Source organism: Equus quagga, chromosome 6 (assembly GCF_021613505.1).
Source record: "Equus quagga isolate Etosha38 chromosome 6, UCLA_HA_Equagga_1.0, whole genome shotgun sequence".
NCBI lineage: Eukaryota > Metazoa > Chordata > Mammalia > Perissodactyla > Equidae > Equus > Equus quagga.
The window spans coordinates 116,504,533-116,523,980 of record NC_060272.1 but is presented as its reverse complement, the minus strand read 5'-3'; the positions used below and the strand labels follow the sequence as shown (position 1 = coordinate 116,523,980).

The 19,448-nt window shown below is 33.2% G+C and overlaps 1 protein-coding gene across 4 annotated transcripts in view; it reads right to left on the bottom strand.

Moving 5' to 3' along the window:
• Positions 1 to 19,448, bottom strand: part of CCDC171 (coiled-coil domain containing 171) — a 294,411-nt gene that overhangs the window by 74,531 nt on the left and 200,432 nt on the right. For all 4 annotated transcript variants that reach the window (XM_046663625.1, XM_046663624.1, XM_046663626.1 and 1 more), the window contains 2 exons: positions 13,528 to 13,673; positions 11,466 to 11,520 (listed from right to left, as the gene is read on the bottom strand). In XM_046663625.1, coding sequence (XP_046519581.1) covers positions 11,466 to 11,520; positions 13,528 to 13,673 — 201 coding nt within the window. The remainder of the gene's footprint in view (positions 1 to 11,465; positions 11,521 to 13,527; positions 13,674 to 19,448) is intronic.

Here is a 19,448-nt window from a genome sequence, read left to right as displayed (position 1 = left end):
TAGACAGTTCCAGACTCTAGTACGTGCCTAGTGACAGAAGCAGGGATTAAAGCATATTAATACATTGGAAATGACATTCATGAATTGGATAGTTATATCTAAATGGATATTTTCCTATTTCTTTACTTGTTCCTTGATACTATTTAATTAATGAAATGGATAGAGTACACTACCAATTCTATTAGTAATAATACTATTAGTACTTCCAAAAATACTTCATGCTTCTCAAAGTACTCTCCACACTACCTCACTTGATTCTGCCATCCACCTTGCAAAATGGCTACTGCCATCCCTAACGTGAGGGTACTGAGCCCAGTGTTCTTAGCACCAAATAATAATATCTCTTGATATTTATAATGAACAGTTAATAGTTAGGAAACTGTTTAAGATTTTGGTACTTCTTCTATTTCCCTACAAAAAAACACCACTAATTTTTTTCCTTTTCTTTGTCCCTTGTCTGGCAATCTTAACAAAAACATTTAAGTTTCATAAAAGTAGTTTTGTGACAAGCAATGGAGACTATTACTTAAACATCTTTATGCTCTTCAGTAGTTTCATTGGACCTGAGGGCATTCTCATTTGTTCATGTTTTCTCTCCCCCACCCTTCCCCCCTCCATCACACACACAATTATTACACTGAGAGACATGTTACCTGTGTAGCCATCATCCTTATACCACGGTTACAATCTCACATGGAAGATCCCCAAACTACGATGTCCCAAATATATGCAACAGTTCCTGCTGTGCTCCATACCTATGGGAAGGAGATCTGGGCACTCCCTCAGCAGAAGCAGGCACTCCAATGGCACTGCAGCAAGCACAGATACTCATAATTTGAAAAGACAGAAGTGAGAAACTAGCTTCTTTTGCTGGCAGGTTATTTAACTTAACCTACAACTCTGGAGCAGAGCCAAAACTCTCCAATGACCGCCAGCTGCTGTCATCAGAAAAGAGGGCAAAATCCACCACCACCAAAACCACCCCACACGTTAGAGTTACATCCCAGTTATGGAACCAAAACACTGATCTCTTGAATCAAATTATCAAGCTGGCCACATCCCAATTAAGGATCTGAAAAACGGACCCCTCAAATCAAATTATCGAGCTGGAAAATAAGGTGATTTAATCATGGACATCTTATAAATGCACTGGGCAGCATGATGAATCTGTGGTGTAGGTTATATACTATAGAATGCACCCCACAAATAGATTACTGTGACCTTGAGCTATTTAAACAAACACAAAACTCATACTTGAAAATAGAGAAATGTATTTATGAATTGTTACAGTACTCCAAACAGACATATTTTCTTTCCTAGGATAAATTATTTCAAAGTATAAAGACAAATGCACACTGAAATTATTTAGATGGGTTTAAGCTAAAAACTGTGAAGCATATATACATGAATTCTGCAGTGTCTTATCTTTAGTTTGTCAAGGTTTTTAAATCCCTCCTGAGCTGGAGTACCATTTTTAGCTTGGTTAGGTCAGAATGACACTGAACAATATGAATGATGACACACAAGACAGCTATATGGACAGAGTTGTCATCAGCAAGCCAGCTGTACTAACACCTGTATGTCCTGCACAGCTGATCTCCAGAACTAAGGATCAAGAAACTCAGAATGGAGCGAAATTCATAGATATAAGTAACATTTAGAGAGTCATAAATGAGTCACTAAAAATTGGGTTTTAGAGGCAAAAGATCACGTTTCAACTTTTAAAATACTAGCAGTTTCATAAATTAAAAATTATTCTATGGTCTTTGTATTCCTTAAAAATGCACTGAAAACTAAAAATCAGAGATAACTACGTGTTATCAAATATTCCGGTTAACCATTTTTAAGATAAGATTATAAAATGATATTTAAAGATTTGGCTATGCAGAGTCTTCACCTGTCAGATAATTAACTCTATTCTATCCCACAATCCACTCTAACAATAGAAGTAACCATCCTTCTACTTCACAGGAGTCAAACTAGGTGTTACCTATAAATTCTTTGTTAGCATATCTCTGTTTCTTAGAAACATTCTTATAATTGAATTTAGGTTTTCTCCTCTAGCTCTTGATTAGGCAAAGTAAATACACATGCTATTTTAAGTGATCAAGTAAACAAAGCAGGCTACAATATCAGCAAGACTTCCACTGGAATCTAGAAATGTCTTTGGTTAGGTTTAGAGACTGGGTGATGGTAAAAGTTTGACTCATTCAACAAACATTCATTAAATGCCTACTGGGTACCAGGCACTTTGATAGATGCTGAGGATATAAAAATTAAGGAGACAGAATTCCATCCCTCAAGGATTTCAAAGTCTAGTAGCATAATTAATCTCTCAAAATGCATTTCCTAGCCTCCCATTTATCTATAATGTCTTGTTTCTCCTGTCAATTGCTATATCGCCTTCTTTCTTTGCCAGAGAGTATTATGTTAATCAATCTCAAACCTTTATCTTTAGCCTTGACTTTTCCCCTGAGGTTCAGACTCACATATCCTGCTGATCATTCCACATTACCTTAAACTTGGTATTTCCAAAACAAAACTCATCATTGTCTCCCTACTTCTACTAGAAAAAAGTCTGCTCCTCTTTTTGTATTCCCAACATCAGTTAATCACACTGTCCCATCCTGGGAATCGTCCTGCCCTGTTTTTCTCATCCTCACAGGCCATTTTACTAAATAGGTTTCATATCCTTGCCTCTAATACCACCTACCATCACTATCCTGCTTCAAACCTCATCCAGCCTACACGTTCATGGCTCTTAAAACAACCTTCATTACTGCATCCAGTCTGCAAATCTGCCCTCCAGAGCCCAAATTCAACAAGGAAATCTGACCAGATCACTCCAAAGTTTAAACCCTAGTCAACTCCCTACTGCCTCCATGATAAAGACTCAAGGTTCTCAGAACATCAAAAAAGTTCTTCCTGACCTGGCTTCCACCTGCCTCATTCAGCCTCATCTCTTGCGCTCTCCCTGCACTTAACGCTGAACTGAGGCTATCTGGCTGTTCATGCTTCCATGAACTTGCACAAGCTACTCTCTCTGCTAGAATGACTTTCCCATCTTTCCTCACACGTCAAAACCCCATCCAGGCATTAATTTTCTTATAAGAAACCTCCAGCCAACCCCTGGGTTTTCTAAACACACCTCATAGATGAGTAACTCTATCTAAATGGATATGGAACTGCATCTTATGGATGCATATTTACCATGGTATACTGGAATTATCTGTCTCTACCTTGAGGGAAGGGACTATGAGACATATATATATATATATCTCCCCAGAGGAAGGTACAGTTCCTGGCACATAATATATACTCAAAAAGCATTTGTAGAACTCAACCATTTCTAGTAAATATTGTATTTGACGGATTAGCAGTTTTAAGAAACTTTACTGTAGAAACAAATTCAAAAGGGTGTCAGGAAAAACTCCTGTAACTTCCTCATTACTGTTCCAGTGTCATTTCAGCCTGATAAATTTACAGGATTTATAGATGCAAGGTCTTCTAGAGTCTTTCAGGGTTTCTGAATTGTGACTTTCTGTATTATCTTTAGGAAGATTTACTGAAAAGGCATTTACCAATTCTCAATAAACATTCAGAGGTGCCTTTAAAGTTCCTATTACACTACGATCATACACAGGAAACACTTTAGTTAATTCTTCCAAACTTGTAGGACTCAAGCCTCAAGAATCCAGTCATCCTGTTAATTCAACAATAACAAAAAATTACTATAAAAAATGTTAAGATTCTTCTCTACATTCAAATTTTATCCAAATCTACCTACTTTTACCCCCAGATATAGTAAACAAAGACATCTCTCCACTAAGCACTTGGTTAGTGCCCAATAAATGCTTCTTAACTTAATTTTCTCGTACCTAACCCTAAATAATCCAGACATTATCCTATCCATCCAGTTATTACCCCATCCTGAAAATTATTTTAATATAATTATTGTAATTTCACTTTTTTTCCATACAATAGAAATATTTAAGCATGTTTAGAGAGGCTCTTGATTTTTTAAAAATTCAATTTCTGAGAGCCCGTATTATCAGCAATATTAGAAGCCTACTGGTAAAGTTATTAGGAAAATAAAAGTATATGATTTTAGTGAGTGATATTAACAAAAATGGTAGAGTAAGGTGCTCCAAAAAACCAGTCCCTCCACAAAAACAGCAAATAAACTGGCAAAATTTGTCATAATCAACTTTTTCAGAGCTCCAGAAACTAACTGAAAGTTTACAGCAACCAGGAAAAACTTAATCAAGAAACAAACACGTGAATCTTCGTATTTAAGAAAATCTCTGTCAAAATACTAGCTGACCACTAAGTTAACAGAACAGAGATTTCAGTGGCCACACATGACAAAGAATACAGACTTTATAAAATTAGTTCAGAAAAGTCACTAAACAAGCAACAACTTCTAGAGTAAGCAGAAACAACACTGGAGATGGGGAGAATGTGGTTTCCAAAGTCACCACACTGTCATATTCAAAATATCCTTTTTTCAACAAAAATTATCAAGTATGCAAAGAAATAAATTCTGGCCTATATACAAGAAAACCAGAAATTAATAGGAACTGTCCCTGAGGAAGTCTAGACATTGGACTTACCACACAATCAATTATTTTAAATAGTCTTAAAAAGTTAAAGGAAACCATATATTAAAAAAAAAAGGAAACCATGCAAATGATGTCTTCCAAAAGAGAAAATATAAAGAGATAGACAGTATAAAAAAGAACCAAATAGAAATCTTGGAGTTGATATATTCAAAGTGCTGAAAGAAAAAAAAAACTATCAACCAAGATGTCTACATCCAACAAAAATATTTTTCAAAAATGAAGGAGAAACTAAGCCATTCAAAGATAAACAAAAGCCAAAGGTGTTCATTACCACGAGACTTGCCTTAGAAGAAATGCTAAAGGACGTGCTTCAGCCTGAAATGAAAGGATACTAGACAGTAATTCAAATTCATATGAAGAAATAAAGAACACTAGTAAAGGTAACTGCATAGGTAAATATAAAAGCCAGTATTTATGTATTTTTGGTTTGTAACCCCTCTCTTTTGCCTATATGATTTAAAAGACAACTACATAAAACAATAATTATAAACTATGTTGATGGACACACAATGTATAAAGATATAATCTGTGACAATAACAACATAAACGGGGGGACAGAGTTATATAGGAGCAAAGTTTTTGTACACTGTTGAAATGAAGTTGGCATTAACTCAAACTAGATTGTTGTGAATTAAGATGTTAATTGTAATCTCAAAGGCAACCACTAATAAAATAACTAAAAATTTTTGGTAAAACGAAGGAGAAGGGCATCAAATGTTATACTAGAAAAGATCTAACACAAAAAAGAGGAGTGGTCTAACATAGGAATTGAGGAACAATATAGACATAATGCATATAGAAATAAAGGAAAATGGCAAAAGTCCCTCCTATCACTAATGACATTAAATGTAAATGGATCGGGGGCTGGCCCCGTGGCTGAGTGGTTAAGTTCGCGCGCTCCGCTGCAGGCGGCCCAGTGTTTCGTTGGTTCGAGTCCTGGGCGCGGACATGGCATTGCTCATCAGACCACGCTGAGGCGGCGTCCCACGTGCCACAACTAGAAGAACCCACAACGAAGAATACACAACTATGTACCCGGGGGGCTTTGGGGAGAAAAAGGAAAAAATAAAATCTTTAAAAAAAAAAAAAAGTAAATTGATCGAACTCCTCAAGTAAAAGTCAGAGATTGGCAGAATAGATTTAAAAACATGATCCAACTATATGCTGTCTACAAGAGATTTATCTTAGATACAAAGACATAGATAGGTTGAAAGTGAAAGGATAAAAAAAGATATTCCATGCAAGTAACAACCAAAAGAGAGCTGGAATAGCTATACTAATATCATACAAAACAGACTTTAAGACAAAAGTTTTTACAAAAGACAAAGAAAGATATATAATTATAAAAGGGTCAATCCACCAAGAGGATACAACAATTTCCAGATACATTTGCACCTAACAACAGAATCCCAAAATATATGATGCAAAAACTGAGAACATTGAAGGGAAAAGTAGTTCAACAGTAATAGTTGGAGACCTAAAAAGCTCACTTCATCAATGGATAAGACAACTACACAAAAGATAACCAAGGAATTAGAAGACTGGAACAACACTGCAAACCGGTTAGACATAACAGACATATGTAGAACACTCAACCTAACAATAGCAGAATACACATTCTTTTCAAATGCACAATAACATTCACCAAAACAGGCCATATTCTGGACCATACAACAAACTTTAATAAATTTAAAAGAACTGAAATCAAACAAAGTATCTATTCAAACCATACAGAATTACATTAGAACTCAACAGTGAAACAATAGCTGGGAAATGCCCAAATATTTTGAAAACTATACAACACACTCTTAAACAATGAATAGGTAAAAGAAGAAATCACAAGGAAATTAGAAAATACTATGAGACAGATGAAAACAAAAATACAACATAGCAAAACTTATGAGATGCAATGAAAGCAGTGCTCAGATGGAAATTTATAGCTGTAAATGCCTACATTAAAACAGAAAAAAGATCTCAAATCAGTAACTTAACGTTCCATCTTAGGAAAGTAGAAAAAGGAAAGCAAACTAAACCCAAAGGAAAAAGGAAGGAAATAATAAAGATTGGAGTAGCGATAAATGAAACAGAGAATAGAAACCTAATAGTGTAAATCAAGAAAATCAAATTTGGTTTCTTGAAAAGATCAACAAAATCAAGAAACCTCAACTAGACTTACCAAGAAAAAAAGATTAATAAATTACTAAAATCAGGAATAAAAATGGGGACATACTACTGACTTTAAAAAAATAAAAATATTTCTAAGAAAATGAATACATATGTCAAAAAAACAGATAACCTACACGAAATAGACAATTTCCTAGAAAAATGCATCTACCAAAACTGCCTCAAAAACCCAGAAAATCTGAAAAAGTCTATTACAAGGAAAGAAACTGAATCAGCAATCAAAAAACTTCCAACAAAGAAAAGCCCAGGACCAGATAGCTTCACTGATGAATTCTACCAAATGTTTAAGCAATTAACACCAATACTTCTCAAACTCTCCAAAAAATTGAAATAGAGGGAACACTTCCTAACTCATTCTATGAGGCTATTATTACTGTGATACCAAAGCCAGACAAAGATATCACAAGAAAACTACAAACCAATGTCCCTTATAAACATAAATGAAAAAATCCTCAAAAAAAAAAAAAAAACTAGCAAACCAAAGCCAGTGGCATATTCAAAAGATTATACACCATAACCAAGTGGTATTTATACCAAGAATGCAAGAATAGATCAACATATGTAAATCAACCCATGCAGTACACATTAATAGAATGAAGGAAAAAAACATGATCATCTCAATTGAGACAGAAAAAGCATCTGACAAAACCCAACACCCTTTCATCATAAGAAAAATTCAAAAAACTAGGAACAAAAGAGAACTCTCTCAATTTGATAAAACACATCTATGAAAAACCTACAGCTAACATGATACTTAACGGTGCAAGACCAAAAGATTTTCCTCTACAATTAGAACAACACAAGGATGCCTGCTGTCATCACATCAATTCAACATTATACTGAAAGTCCTGCACAGGCAATTAGACAAGAAAAAGAAATAAAAGGCATCCAAATTAGAAAAAAAGAAGTAAAACTATCTTTACTTGCAGTTTACCTGATCTTATATATAGAAAATCCCAAAGAATACACAAAAAAATTGTAAGGCCTAATAAATTCAGCAAAGTTGCAGAATACAAGATCAACATATAAAAATCAGTTATATTTTTATATGCTAGCAATTAAGAACCAGGAAATGAAATTAAGAAAATCACAAAGAATAAAATACTTAGGAATAAGTTTAAACAAGAAGGTGTTAAAATCTGTACACTGAAAACTACAAAACATTGTTGAAAGAAATTAAAGAAGATCTAAATGTAAAGACATCCCATGGATCAAAAGACTTAATATTACGATGGTAATACTTCCCCAGTTGATCCATAAATGCAATGCCTAACTATCAAAATTCCCATTGCTTTCTTCTTCAGAAATGGACAAGCTGATCCTAAAATTCATATGGAATTATAAGGAACCCTGAAATGCCAAAGCAATCTTGAAAAAATAACAAAATTGGAAGACTGACACTTCTCTATTTCAAAATTTACTACAAAGATACAGTGATCAAAACAGTGTGGTACTGATGTAAGGACAGGCATATGGATCAACGGAATAGAATTGAGAGTCCAGAAATAAACCCATACATCTATAGTCAATCGATTTGCAACAAGGGTGCCAAGATCATTGAATGGGGGAAGAACAAATAGTGCTGGGATAAATGGATAGCCATGTGAAAGAATGAAGTCAAATATTTACATCACACCATACACAAAAATTAACTTAATACGGACCAGAGACCTAAATATGAGTTAAAAGTATAAAAATCTTTGAAGAAAATATAGGGGAAAATCTTCATGATCTTGGATTTGGCAATGGATTCTTAGAAATAAGACCAAACACACAAGCAACAGAAGAAAAAAATTGGACTTCATCAAAGTTAAAAATTTTTGTGCATCAAAAGACACTATTAAGAAAGTAAAAGGATAACCCACAAAATGGGACAAGGACGTATAAAGAGTTACTGTGTAATGGCTACTGGGTTTCTTTTTGGGTGAGGAAAATATTCTGGAATTAGGGAGTTGTGATGGTTGCACAACATTGTGAACGTATTGAAAACCACTGAAGTGTACAGTTTAAAATGGCCATTTTTTAAAAAAGTTCCATAGTTATGGTTTTTGCAAAATAGAAAAAGCAGTTAAGAGTTCAACTAAATAGAGAAGTGTTTGTATGAAAAATGCACCTCACGAAAAGTTGTGATGACGATTTTGTTTTCTCTTGTTCTTATTTTTCTTAATCCCAATAACCTGAAATTAGCCCAAAAAAAGTTTCTTAATAAAAAGTTAACTTCTGACTTACATTAAAAATGGGCATAATAAAATATATATATTTAAATTCAATTAAAATAAAACTTCTGCTTCTTTGAAAAATATATGCTTTTAAATGAAAATGACTGGCCTTCCTTATTAAATACTAGCATCAGTCCCAAATGAGACTTAAAATATAATATCTAGTCAACTGCTTTGTATTATACAGTTTTAGGATTTGAAAAGTTGAATGCAACGTGTCAAATTTAAAAACTAATAACATTAACAAAATGTAATTTTTTTCCTAAAAACAAAGACATTCAGTTTAAGTTCTTTAAAATGTTAGAAAAGAAACAATGTTAACATGAAAACAAGTTTTTTCTATTTGATTATTGTCAGAAGTTAGTATTAAAATTCAACTCAGAAGGTAAAAAATAGTTTTATTCTAGAACAACTGATGTGAAAACACATGTGCTTGAGAAATATAAATAGCTATACTATTTGACTATGTACAGTAAACTTTGCTAAAGGGTCTGGATGTAAACACACCATTTTCACAGCACCATGAAAGAGCCTAGACCCTCCTTCTATACTACTGTTAGTTTCTCCAAGACACTGAAATGCCACTGCACGGCCCAAGGTGGCCAGAAAAGTAAACCTGTGAACTCCCGCATGAGGACAGGTGGGCTGAACCAACTGAGAGCTTCAGAGGGACTCCCTGGGCCACTTCCTTATCACCAATTCCTTCTCACCCAAACTTCACAGAAAAGGGAATTAGCCCAATAATCAATCAGCCTTTCCTAAATTTTCACTTCAAGCTTGAAAAGTAATTTACAATTTAAAAACCATTATATAATTAGAAAATTCCAAATACATAAATCAAAATAATTAACTATTAAATTTGAAGGCAAAAAAAGCCAGAAAGCAAAGCAGATCTAGAGGACTGCAGGCCAGTGCTGCGGCCACCTGTCTTTCCATAAGACACGCAAATCAAAAGATGAACTGTAACTGAAGAGCTGTATGAATATAATTGTCCTGTTGCAATCAGTCTTTATTATATTTAAAAAATATATTTTGCCATTCTCATAAGGAACGGATAAGGTACAACATTTATATTTCATATTGATAATGGTTTTTCTCTGATGTCAAAGTCCAAGACAGCTGCTATCCCACATTTTTTTCCTCCAGCTGGGAAGATGAACAAACAATGAGATTTCAAAGGCAAAGTTAACTATATAAAAAGGTATGCCATATATATGACAATTGATTTTTCCTACCCAAAGTCTTACCAAGTACAAAAAAATCTAATGAAAGATGTCTCTTTTCCTACAAATTTAAATTTCAGATTTTTAGCATATACAGATTTGATGTGACTATATTTAAACTATACTGACTAGTTACACTTTTTTAAATGGAGAGGGGGAGACATCATAGTTTCAAACAAATATTACTTAAAAAAAATAGCACTCAGAATATTAGATCTTTTTTTCAGAATGCTTTTGGCATTATGAAATAATGCTAATCACTTTCAATATCTAAAAGAATACAGAGGCCCGGTGTTTCTAAAATGTTAAAATGTATTAAATATTAGTTTGTTCATGTTTATTTAATATCTCCTTAAAAAGGTTAGTTTTTAGGGTATTTTTAATTGATTTACAAACTATATTATATAACAAATTTGATTCACAAAGTTATTCTAAATATGATTCATTCATAAATCCCATATATCTTAAAAGTAGTAGGTATTTATATTTTCAACAAATTGCCTATTAGACAGAAACACACAAATAAATTTCTCTATTTTTAAATAATGAAATAGTGAGAACATTGAATCTGAAACGCTAACAAAACATAGTTAGTTAATATATTAAGTTTTTAGTAATAGCATGTTATCCTTGTTATGGTGCTCATCGCTACAAATTAAAAGTCAATTTATCATACAGAAGTAATTAAATTTGAGAATAATATAATCATATTAAATGTATTAACTTTCTACTTTAAGAATATATTCTTATAAGAAGGTAAATTACAACTTGAAAAACATTACTGTCTAGTTAAGGTATATGAGTACTGCCAAGTACAATACATTATGTCTCTCCATATACATATATAGGATAGTAGATTTAGGAGTGGTAAGAGGTTAGACGATGTGGTCAAACATTTTATTATTATGAGACATGTAAGAATCTTAATGACCTCTGGTTCATGCAGCAAAGACCACAAATAATTCAAGTGCAAGTATACCAGTTTGGGGAAACCACTATTTTCATAGTTTTATTAAGTACATAAAGTGAATTCTGAAAAATAGCTATGCAATACAGCATTGTATAATACATTTTCAGCCATTTAAAAGAATCTTTCTGTTGATTTATTTTTAAAGAAGTATAAAATGAATTACAGTACTTTGCAGTTGATAAAAATAATGACTAGGAGAACTGTGTCATAATATAAATTGAACAATATGTAAGAAAAATTACAGTACCTTATGAAGCATATTTTCTACTGTTCTCATATGATTAGCAACACATTCTTTGTCTCTATAAAAAAATAAAAAATTAGGTGTTAGTAAAACCCAAGCCTTACTACAACTGTTGCACATTTTAGCATAAGTCACTATTATTGAAAAATAAAGGCTGGTTATCATTGTACTCCTTCTAAAAGTGTAAAACTTAAACATATTTTCATATTTAACTGGTATATGTTCATATTTAACTCATATCTTCAGTTATGCCTGCCATAAATTAGAGGCGGGAAATCTCAAGGATATCTTCAAAGTTAAAAAAAAGTGAAAAAGAAAGAAAAAAAAAGAAATTATGATTACATTATTGATTTAAAATGTGCTGGAAAGGCTAAACTTTTATTCTTTTGGTTTATAATGAACAAAACTTTTAAAATCTTAGTGGTGGTGATATATTTATAAATGACCATATTAGGCAAAATAATATTTTCCTTTCTACATAGACTTTTTATGCTATAAAAATTGCACAAAAATCCTCTATGACCCTGACTAGAACTATGCAAAGTTACTAATTTCTTCTATCACTTTGTATACTGAATTTAGCCTTAATAATGAAATAAAAAGTGTGAATGAAAATGCTGAAGACAAAAGTTTAATGGTAAATTATAAATTGAGAACTGTAAATAATGTATTAGCTCTCCAAATTTCAAATCAGCTTTCTTTAGTGTTATAAGAACATGCGTCCATGATCACAGATCATACACATGCCAAATTCCTGAATTAGTAGCAAGGTTTGAAGACACAATATGAATCTGGAGGTTTTCTAATCTTGTTTTCATTAATCCCAGAATTTTCAGAGCTATAAGACACACTAGAAATTACCTAGGCTAAGCTTCTCCTTTGACATTGGGAAAATAAGACCAAACAGTGACAACAAAAAGCTGATTTAGTCACACTTATATTTTTTAAAAATGACAATTACATATATCTTATATGGTGGTGCAATGTTATAGAGCTTTACAATTTTCAAAAAAACTACTGGTGGCAATTGAAACATGCCAGTATTTTGGCCTTGTATAAACTCATCTTTTCATTACCTATGAGTGATTTTCCAAGCCCACTGGCAAAGCTGTGGATATCCTAAGATTGCAAATTCTCTGTTCCGTGATTTATTTTACAGACTAAATTCATATTTCATGATGTTTTATGCTTAAAAAGAGAGTTTGTCTCAGAAAAATTTTTAATTAATATACATGTTTTTGAAAGTACAGGAATCCAGAGTTCCAAATTTAGAAATCACTGAGTTTATTAAAATTAAGCGTTTGTTTAATCCATAAATAGATTTTCTTTAAGCCATGCTATTGTACAAAGGACTGTCTTAAAGTATTCCATAAAATTTGATGTGGGGCACAAATAAAAATACCCAAGAGAACTGTTCAATTTGAACTTCACAGTGTATGTCAACTTGATTACCTGGTAAAAGGAAAAACACTCTCATCACATTTACATCGTTGCCCACTCTGAAAACTGTACATTTTTTCTGTTTAACATATTAGAATACACAGCTATAAAATGAAATGAATTTTCCATGATGAATATGTTTTTATTGCACTTAAAAAGATGCAATGATACACATGTTGATTGTATACTAACATTTCCTTATGGAAATGTTACTTGCAATATTAGTATACTATAATATACACAGAGCAAAACTTGGAGGGCAGTAGGACAGAAGGGGATGAGCAATATATGATAGAAGAAACTATGCAAAACTTTCAAATAAAGAGTCTTACATTTCATATTAATGAAAACATAGTTTCAAACATGTAACACTACAACAGAGCCCAAAGTACACATAAAGGTTATACAGAAACTTATGCTTTTCTGAAGTCTCTCAATAAAATATACATTTAGTATATTGAGTCAAGAGTTTTCTTTTTTGAGGATATATCAGAGAATTTCAAAGAAAGACAGCTGTACTTTTGTTTTCTAACACTGTATTATCCAGGGCTAAAACCCGGAGCATGAAAGTAAGAATTGATCTTTTGTCTGTTTTAAGTGATCTCCCCAAGGTCCAAATGCTCACTTGGCTGCCATGCGGAGGGCACTCTCTGCATCATGGATGTTCTCCTCCAGTCGACGCTTGTCCTGCTCCAGCTGGGTAAGATGTCTATTGAGCTGACGCAGAGATTGATCTTTTCTTCTCAGCTCCATCTTTGCCTCGGAGAGGCTCTGCAAGCAGACAGAAAACAGAGTTACTTGTCAGCCCTGATAATTAACTTCAGTTTATGCCATAGGCTATTAAACAAAGAAGGATACAGACTGACTGAGAAGTAGACTTGGGTCATTACACATCAAGGTTTAACAAATTTTCTGCAAAAATTTTACATACTTACTAATTAGAAATGACAGAACTGCTAAGATTTTGAAAAATGTTTAGCTACAAAATACAATTCTATTTTATTTTTTAACATACTGCCAGGCAAATAAATTTTATTCTTTGTAAAAACATCTGATTATAAAAATCTCAAGTTGCATTTTCTTTTAATGATGAAAAAAACAAAGATTTCAGGGGTGAAAGCATATGAAATTTAGAATCTATTTAAAACAAGAACAATCATATGCCCAAAGTGTGTATGTGATTGAGACGAAGGTGGATTGCAATACCTACAAGAGAATGGGGAATCCAAGACTTAATAGCACCACTGCTTTCTTTATAAATATATCTATAATAGTTAGGTGGCTTTAGATGTATCGGTGAACAAACAAATCAGACTCTAAAATAAAATTCACTTACTTCCCATAAATAACTCTCACGTCAAGGATAGCAATACAAACGTGATTAACATGTTTCAACAGAGAAAGTTTTGAATAATACTTGCATTTGGAATTATTTATATCCCATAAATATTTTCCCGGTCACAGAAGTATAAAATCTGTTGATTGATATTTGCTATTTGCTTTAATCTGAAATATTCACCTAGCACAAAAATCTCAAGATCCACGTGTACAACTTTATCTTGGAACTTTAGGGCTAAAGGTCTTAGAATCAGAAACTCACAATTTAAAGGAATATTTTCTAGACCTCATTTAAAATTCTAGGATGTAAAACAGTATAGGGACCAGAGGATCCCTTAGCACTAAAAGCCTCATTCCTTTGCCTATGAAGTTTCTACAATATGAGCTTATCAAACAGTTTTTCCATTAAATTTCTTAGACAGTGAACTAAATAATTGATTGCATACACATAATATTTTTTCTTCTTGCTCAGAGTTTAGCCACACATTAACACAACGATGCTTCAAATATCCAGTAAAAAATAACCAAAATGCGAGGATTTCAAATTCTTCTAATAGTATTCTGTTAATGCATTCACAACAGGTAGTATAAAAAACTCAAGCTGCCTGCATAGAGCTAAAACAATTAATTCAGTCTAAGCGCTAGTAAACTGAAAGAAATCATCAGTCAAATCAGGTATATAAAAATGTTAAAAGTTTTTAAATTGAGTATTTCACTTTTCAAACAGTCAAGTTGCTATCAAACACAAGTCAAAAAATTAAAAATAAGCAAATTGTGACTACTTATTAGATATCATATTTTATTTTAAATCTTTATTATTAACAGAACATCAAGAACATCCCATGATGGAAACAGTCTCTTATTCAAACCAACTTTAAAAAGACAACAAAGAATAGATTTTTAAAAGCCATGCTAAACCTACTTATTCTGTGCCAATGTTAAGATATTTAAAGGCATTGAAGTGTCACAAGATTTCTTTATTTAAAAAAGTAAAACTCATTTGAATCCTTTTAAAGGCAGTATGTCTGACATCTTTCAGGGAGTGAAAAATGCTATTTTTCAAATGTGAAGATAAAACTAATGATCCACCACCAGTTACACATAAAGCTTGAATTCTTTTTCCAACAGAAATGATAGATTTGTGCCAATCCATTCAAATTCTCTTGCTCAGTAACTCTTATGACTAGAGGTTTATATTTGTGAGGAGTGTTCAAGATATTGTCTCCAGCCTTGTCCAGATTGCAGCTCACCAATCTGAGAGAACACATGACCTTGGAATCATTGTAAAACACAACTGACTTTTCAGGAATCCTACGATACCCTTTCAAAGAAGATAAAACTCACAGCATTAGAATTTTTACGATGATCTAAATCTTCCTGTTTCCTCTGGCTTTTATCTTCATCTCTCAGGGGCAATGGGAGGGAGCCACCAACCTCTTCTAAAGCCTGCACTATTTCAGAGAGTAGCAGAATAGCCTATTTTAAGACTGAAATTACAGAAAATAAACAAAAAGTGGTATAAACAAAGTGATATGGATTACACTTCCTTGGTTTGAAAATTAGGAGATAGGGGGCTGGCCCGGTGGCACAGCAGTTAAGTGTGCACGTTCCGCTTTGATGGCCCAGGGTTCACGGGTTCAGATCCCAGGTGCGGACATGGCACCGCTTGGCATGCCATGCTGTGGTAGGTGTCCCGCATATAAAATAGAGGAAGATGGGCATGGATGTTAGCTCAGGGCCAATCTTCCTCAGCAAAAAGAGGAGGATTGGCAGCAGATGTTAGCTTAGGGCTGATCTTTATCAAAAAAAAAAAAGAAAGAAAATTAGGAGATAATATAGTTTTTGAAAAAAGGATAATTGTTGTCATATAACTTATAGACACAGAATTTTCATTTCAAAGAGTTGAGGGACATCACAATGGAGTCTATATACATCAATGGATCCTAAGGTTCATGGAGATGTGTACAAAACACCAAGACATAGAAAGTGATTCAATAATATGTCTTTTCCCTAATAATCACCTTTTTTGTTTTTGATGACAAAAATAGAATCTTTAGAAATCCTAACACTGAGCTTTAAAGAAAGAAAAATGTATTTACATATGTGTACACATATATATCATATACAAACATATGTACCTACACCATACATAATATATATTATATAGCAGATATATAAAATTTTAAGTTCAGCTTTTCTTTTCTCCTGTTCAGATTTATCTAATTAAAACCCATGATAAACTTTATGGACTCTAATATTTCTAACTGAATGACTGAAACCAAGAGGGTGTGCCTCTAGGCAGCAAGGCAACCATGATAAGCAGCAGGTTAGCCACTAATTTCTCAACGAGGGTAGATTGTGAAAGTGTGATGTTCTGATATCCAAGAAACTGTTCAGGAGAGAATAGGATAAATCAAGTTTAATAACTCTGCTCCTAATTGTTCCCCCAATGCTCAACTCTAATTACTTGGAGAACTCTCCTGACTGTCACCTGATATTAAGTTGTTGGAAGCTGAGCCTGGAACAGCGAGATAATCAATAAACATTTAGTGGGGAGAAGAATGAAGATCCTGTTAAGCAGTGGGAACCTGCAGCACCCAAAGCCCTTCTGCTCATGAGAAAACCTATGGGACAGCCATAGTGATTGCAAAGCAATAATCCAAAGCACTGTTTTTAGGCCTTGAGGCCTTTAGGCAACAGTACATTTGAGGAAAAAAGGTTAACACGGTCACCCTAATTACAGCCCACTTTCACATACTTCATATATAAGCGAAGACAAGCCAATTAGGTAGAAAGGAAGATAAGGGAAGTTTTATTTGTATACTAATTAAACCCCTGATGAAATTAAAGGAAAAACATACAGCTCTGTAATTGTGTCTGAGAAAGGTCACTTCAGGTTCAGTTATCAGAACAGCACAGCCTTGAGATATTTCACTTAATCCACAACACAGCCCTCATTTTGTACTCAGGTCTTAATATTTACAAAAAAAAAATATTCAAAGCCTGATACTGCATTTATCTTTAAACTGTGTTGTGAACAATTTTAGCTGTTAGAAAGTTAGTGCTAAATATGATAATGAGAGTCTTTAAAAAGACAAAAAAAATTCCACCTACACAAGAACCAATGCCACAATATGATTTATCAAAGATCTTGAGTTTTCACTTTAAATCAAAAATGTTTCAAAGCAAAATTTTACAACAAAATCCAAAACTGACTGTATTTCAAAAGCTATTCTGCAATATATTTATTGTATTTCTTTTTAGATGATGTTTTGCTCACCTTCATGTAAAACTGTCATAGTCCAGGAAAAAAAGTCAATGCTTTCACTAAACTACTCTTATAAGAAGATATTTCTACATTTGATTGTTTTCTTAAGATGGTCACAAAAAGTATTTACTACTCATGAAAGCTAGCAGGAAAAATAAGGATACCAAGTAGAGGGAAAGCTTAGGGATAGAATATATGGCAGATATGAATATTAAAAACATATATGTTTAAATGTCTTTTTTCTTATCTATAGTTTCTGAAGTGTGTATAATAAATATGTATTACTATTGAATAAGAACACAAATTTTTTTTTAAGTCACATAATTTCATACATCTAAAGCTTTAAATGTTTATTAAGGCTAACATTTTTAAAAATGAATTGTAAATATAAATTGAACTTCTATTAGTTTGCACCTATGATAAAACTTTGCGCAGTGGAAATATTTTTAACTAACAGCTTTATTGAGATATAATTCACAAACTACATAATTCACCCTTTTAAAGTATACAGTTCAGTGGGTTTTAGTATATTCACAGAGTTGTGCAACCATCATCAGTGGAGGTCTATTTTGAAAAAGAAGTTCTTTAAAAATAAAAACCACAAAACTTATGAAAACGATATGGCTACCTAAATATTGAATGTCTCATTCACCAAACCCTAATTTTAAACTACACAAGATATACAAAGTTTATAATTTTGTTCAGTAATAGTTTCAAAAATATAAAATTTGTAACATGAATTCCCTGAATCAGAATATTTGATTAATAAATACGGTTTAGAGGGCTGGCCCCGTGGCCAAGTGGTGAAGTTCACAGTCTGCTTCGGTGGCCCAGGGTTCCCCAGTTTGGATTCTGGGCGCAGACCTAGCACTGCTCATCATGCTGGGGTGGCGTCCCACCTAGAAGAACCAGAACAACTTACAACTAGGCTATACAACTATGTATTGGGGCTTTGGGCAGGGGGAAAAAAAAAGAGGAAGATTGGCAACAGATGTTGGCTCACAGCCAATCTTCTTCGCCATAAACACATACATAAATAAATAAATGTGGTATAGCACAAAAGTTAAAGTTATCTGAAAGAATGGGCACAACTCTCCAGTTAATATTTCTGGATGTTACGGGCATCATCCCACACAGTTCCTTCTCATGAGTGTACAGTATAGCAGTGCTTCAGACCATTAGGCCAGCTAGGAAGACTGAGCCCCAGGGGATATCGCTTTTATAGATTTTCTTTTGTCTAATGGGAAATATGTATGGATCCACATTCCTGCAGACTAAAAGCTAATGGCTAATTCAATTTGGTGTAAAAGTTAGCCATGCAAAATGAAAGGCAAGACAACAACACAAGTGTTATAAAGAACTAAGCTACATTTCCTAGGTCAGGAAAAAAACATCTCTAACTTTTTTTTTTAATTTACTGCTGTGTGCCTGTAACTTCTGAATAAACATTCCTAGATTGTGATAAATTGGGTAAAACATCTCAGGGCATGAAAACTAATGTCGGAAAAGGAAACAGCACTGTCTTCAGCCCTACTATTATAATGTGACAACTAGAACGCTATATTAATCAAGAACTGAGTAACTGCTGAGTGGATCAAACTGTGCAGGTTGCCACAGAAAGTATAAAGTTAAAATGATACAACCAGCAAGTCTACAATGGGCATACAAGTCAGGGATGAAACTAAAGAATAAGAGATTTTACAATAAAGCTTGAAAATCTGCGAGAGAAGCAATTAGAGAATTTACAATAAATATACAATAGTAAAAGATCCTGGTATGTGGTAAAATTTATATAGGAAAATTTCAGTCTTAGTATTCTATATTTTATATGGATAATTTGAAAGAAAAGTTCTGCAATTTTAAGTCATCTTCCTTAGGGACACATCTTTCATTATTTTCTCACAAGAATCCCAGGCAGAAGGTAGGTGACATATTTATAA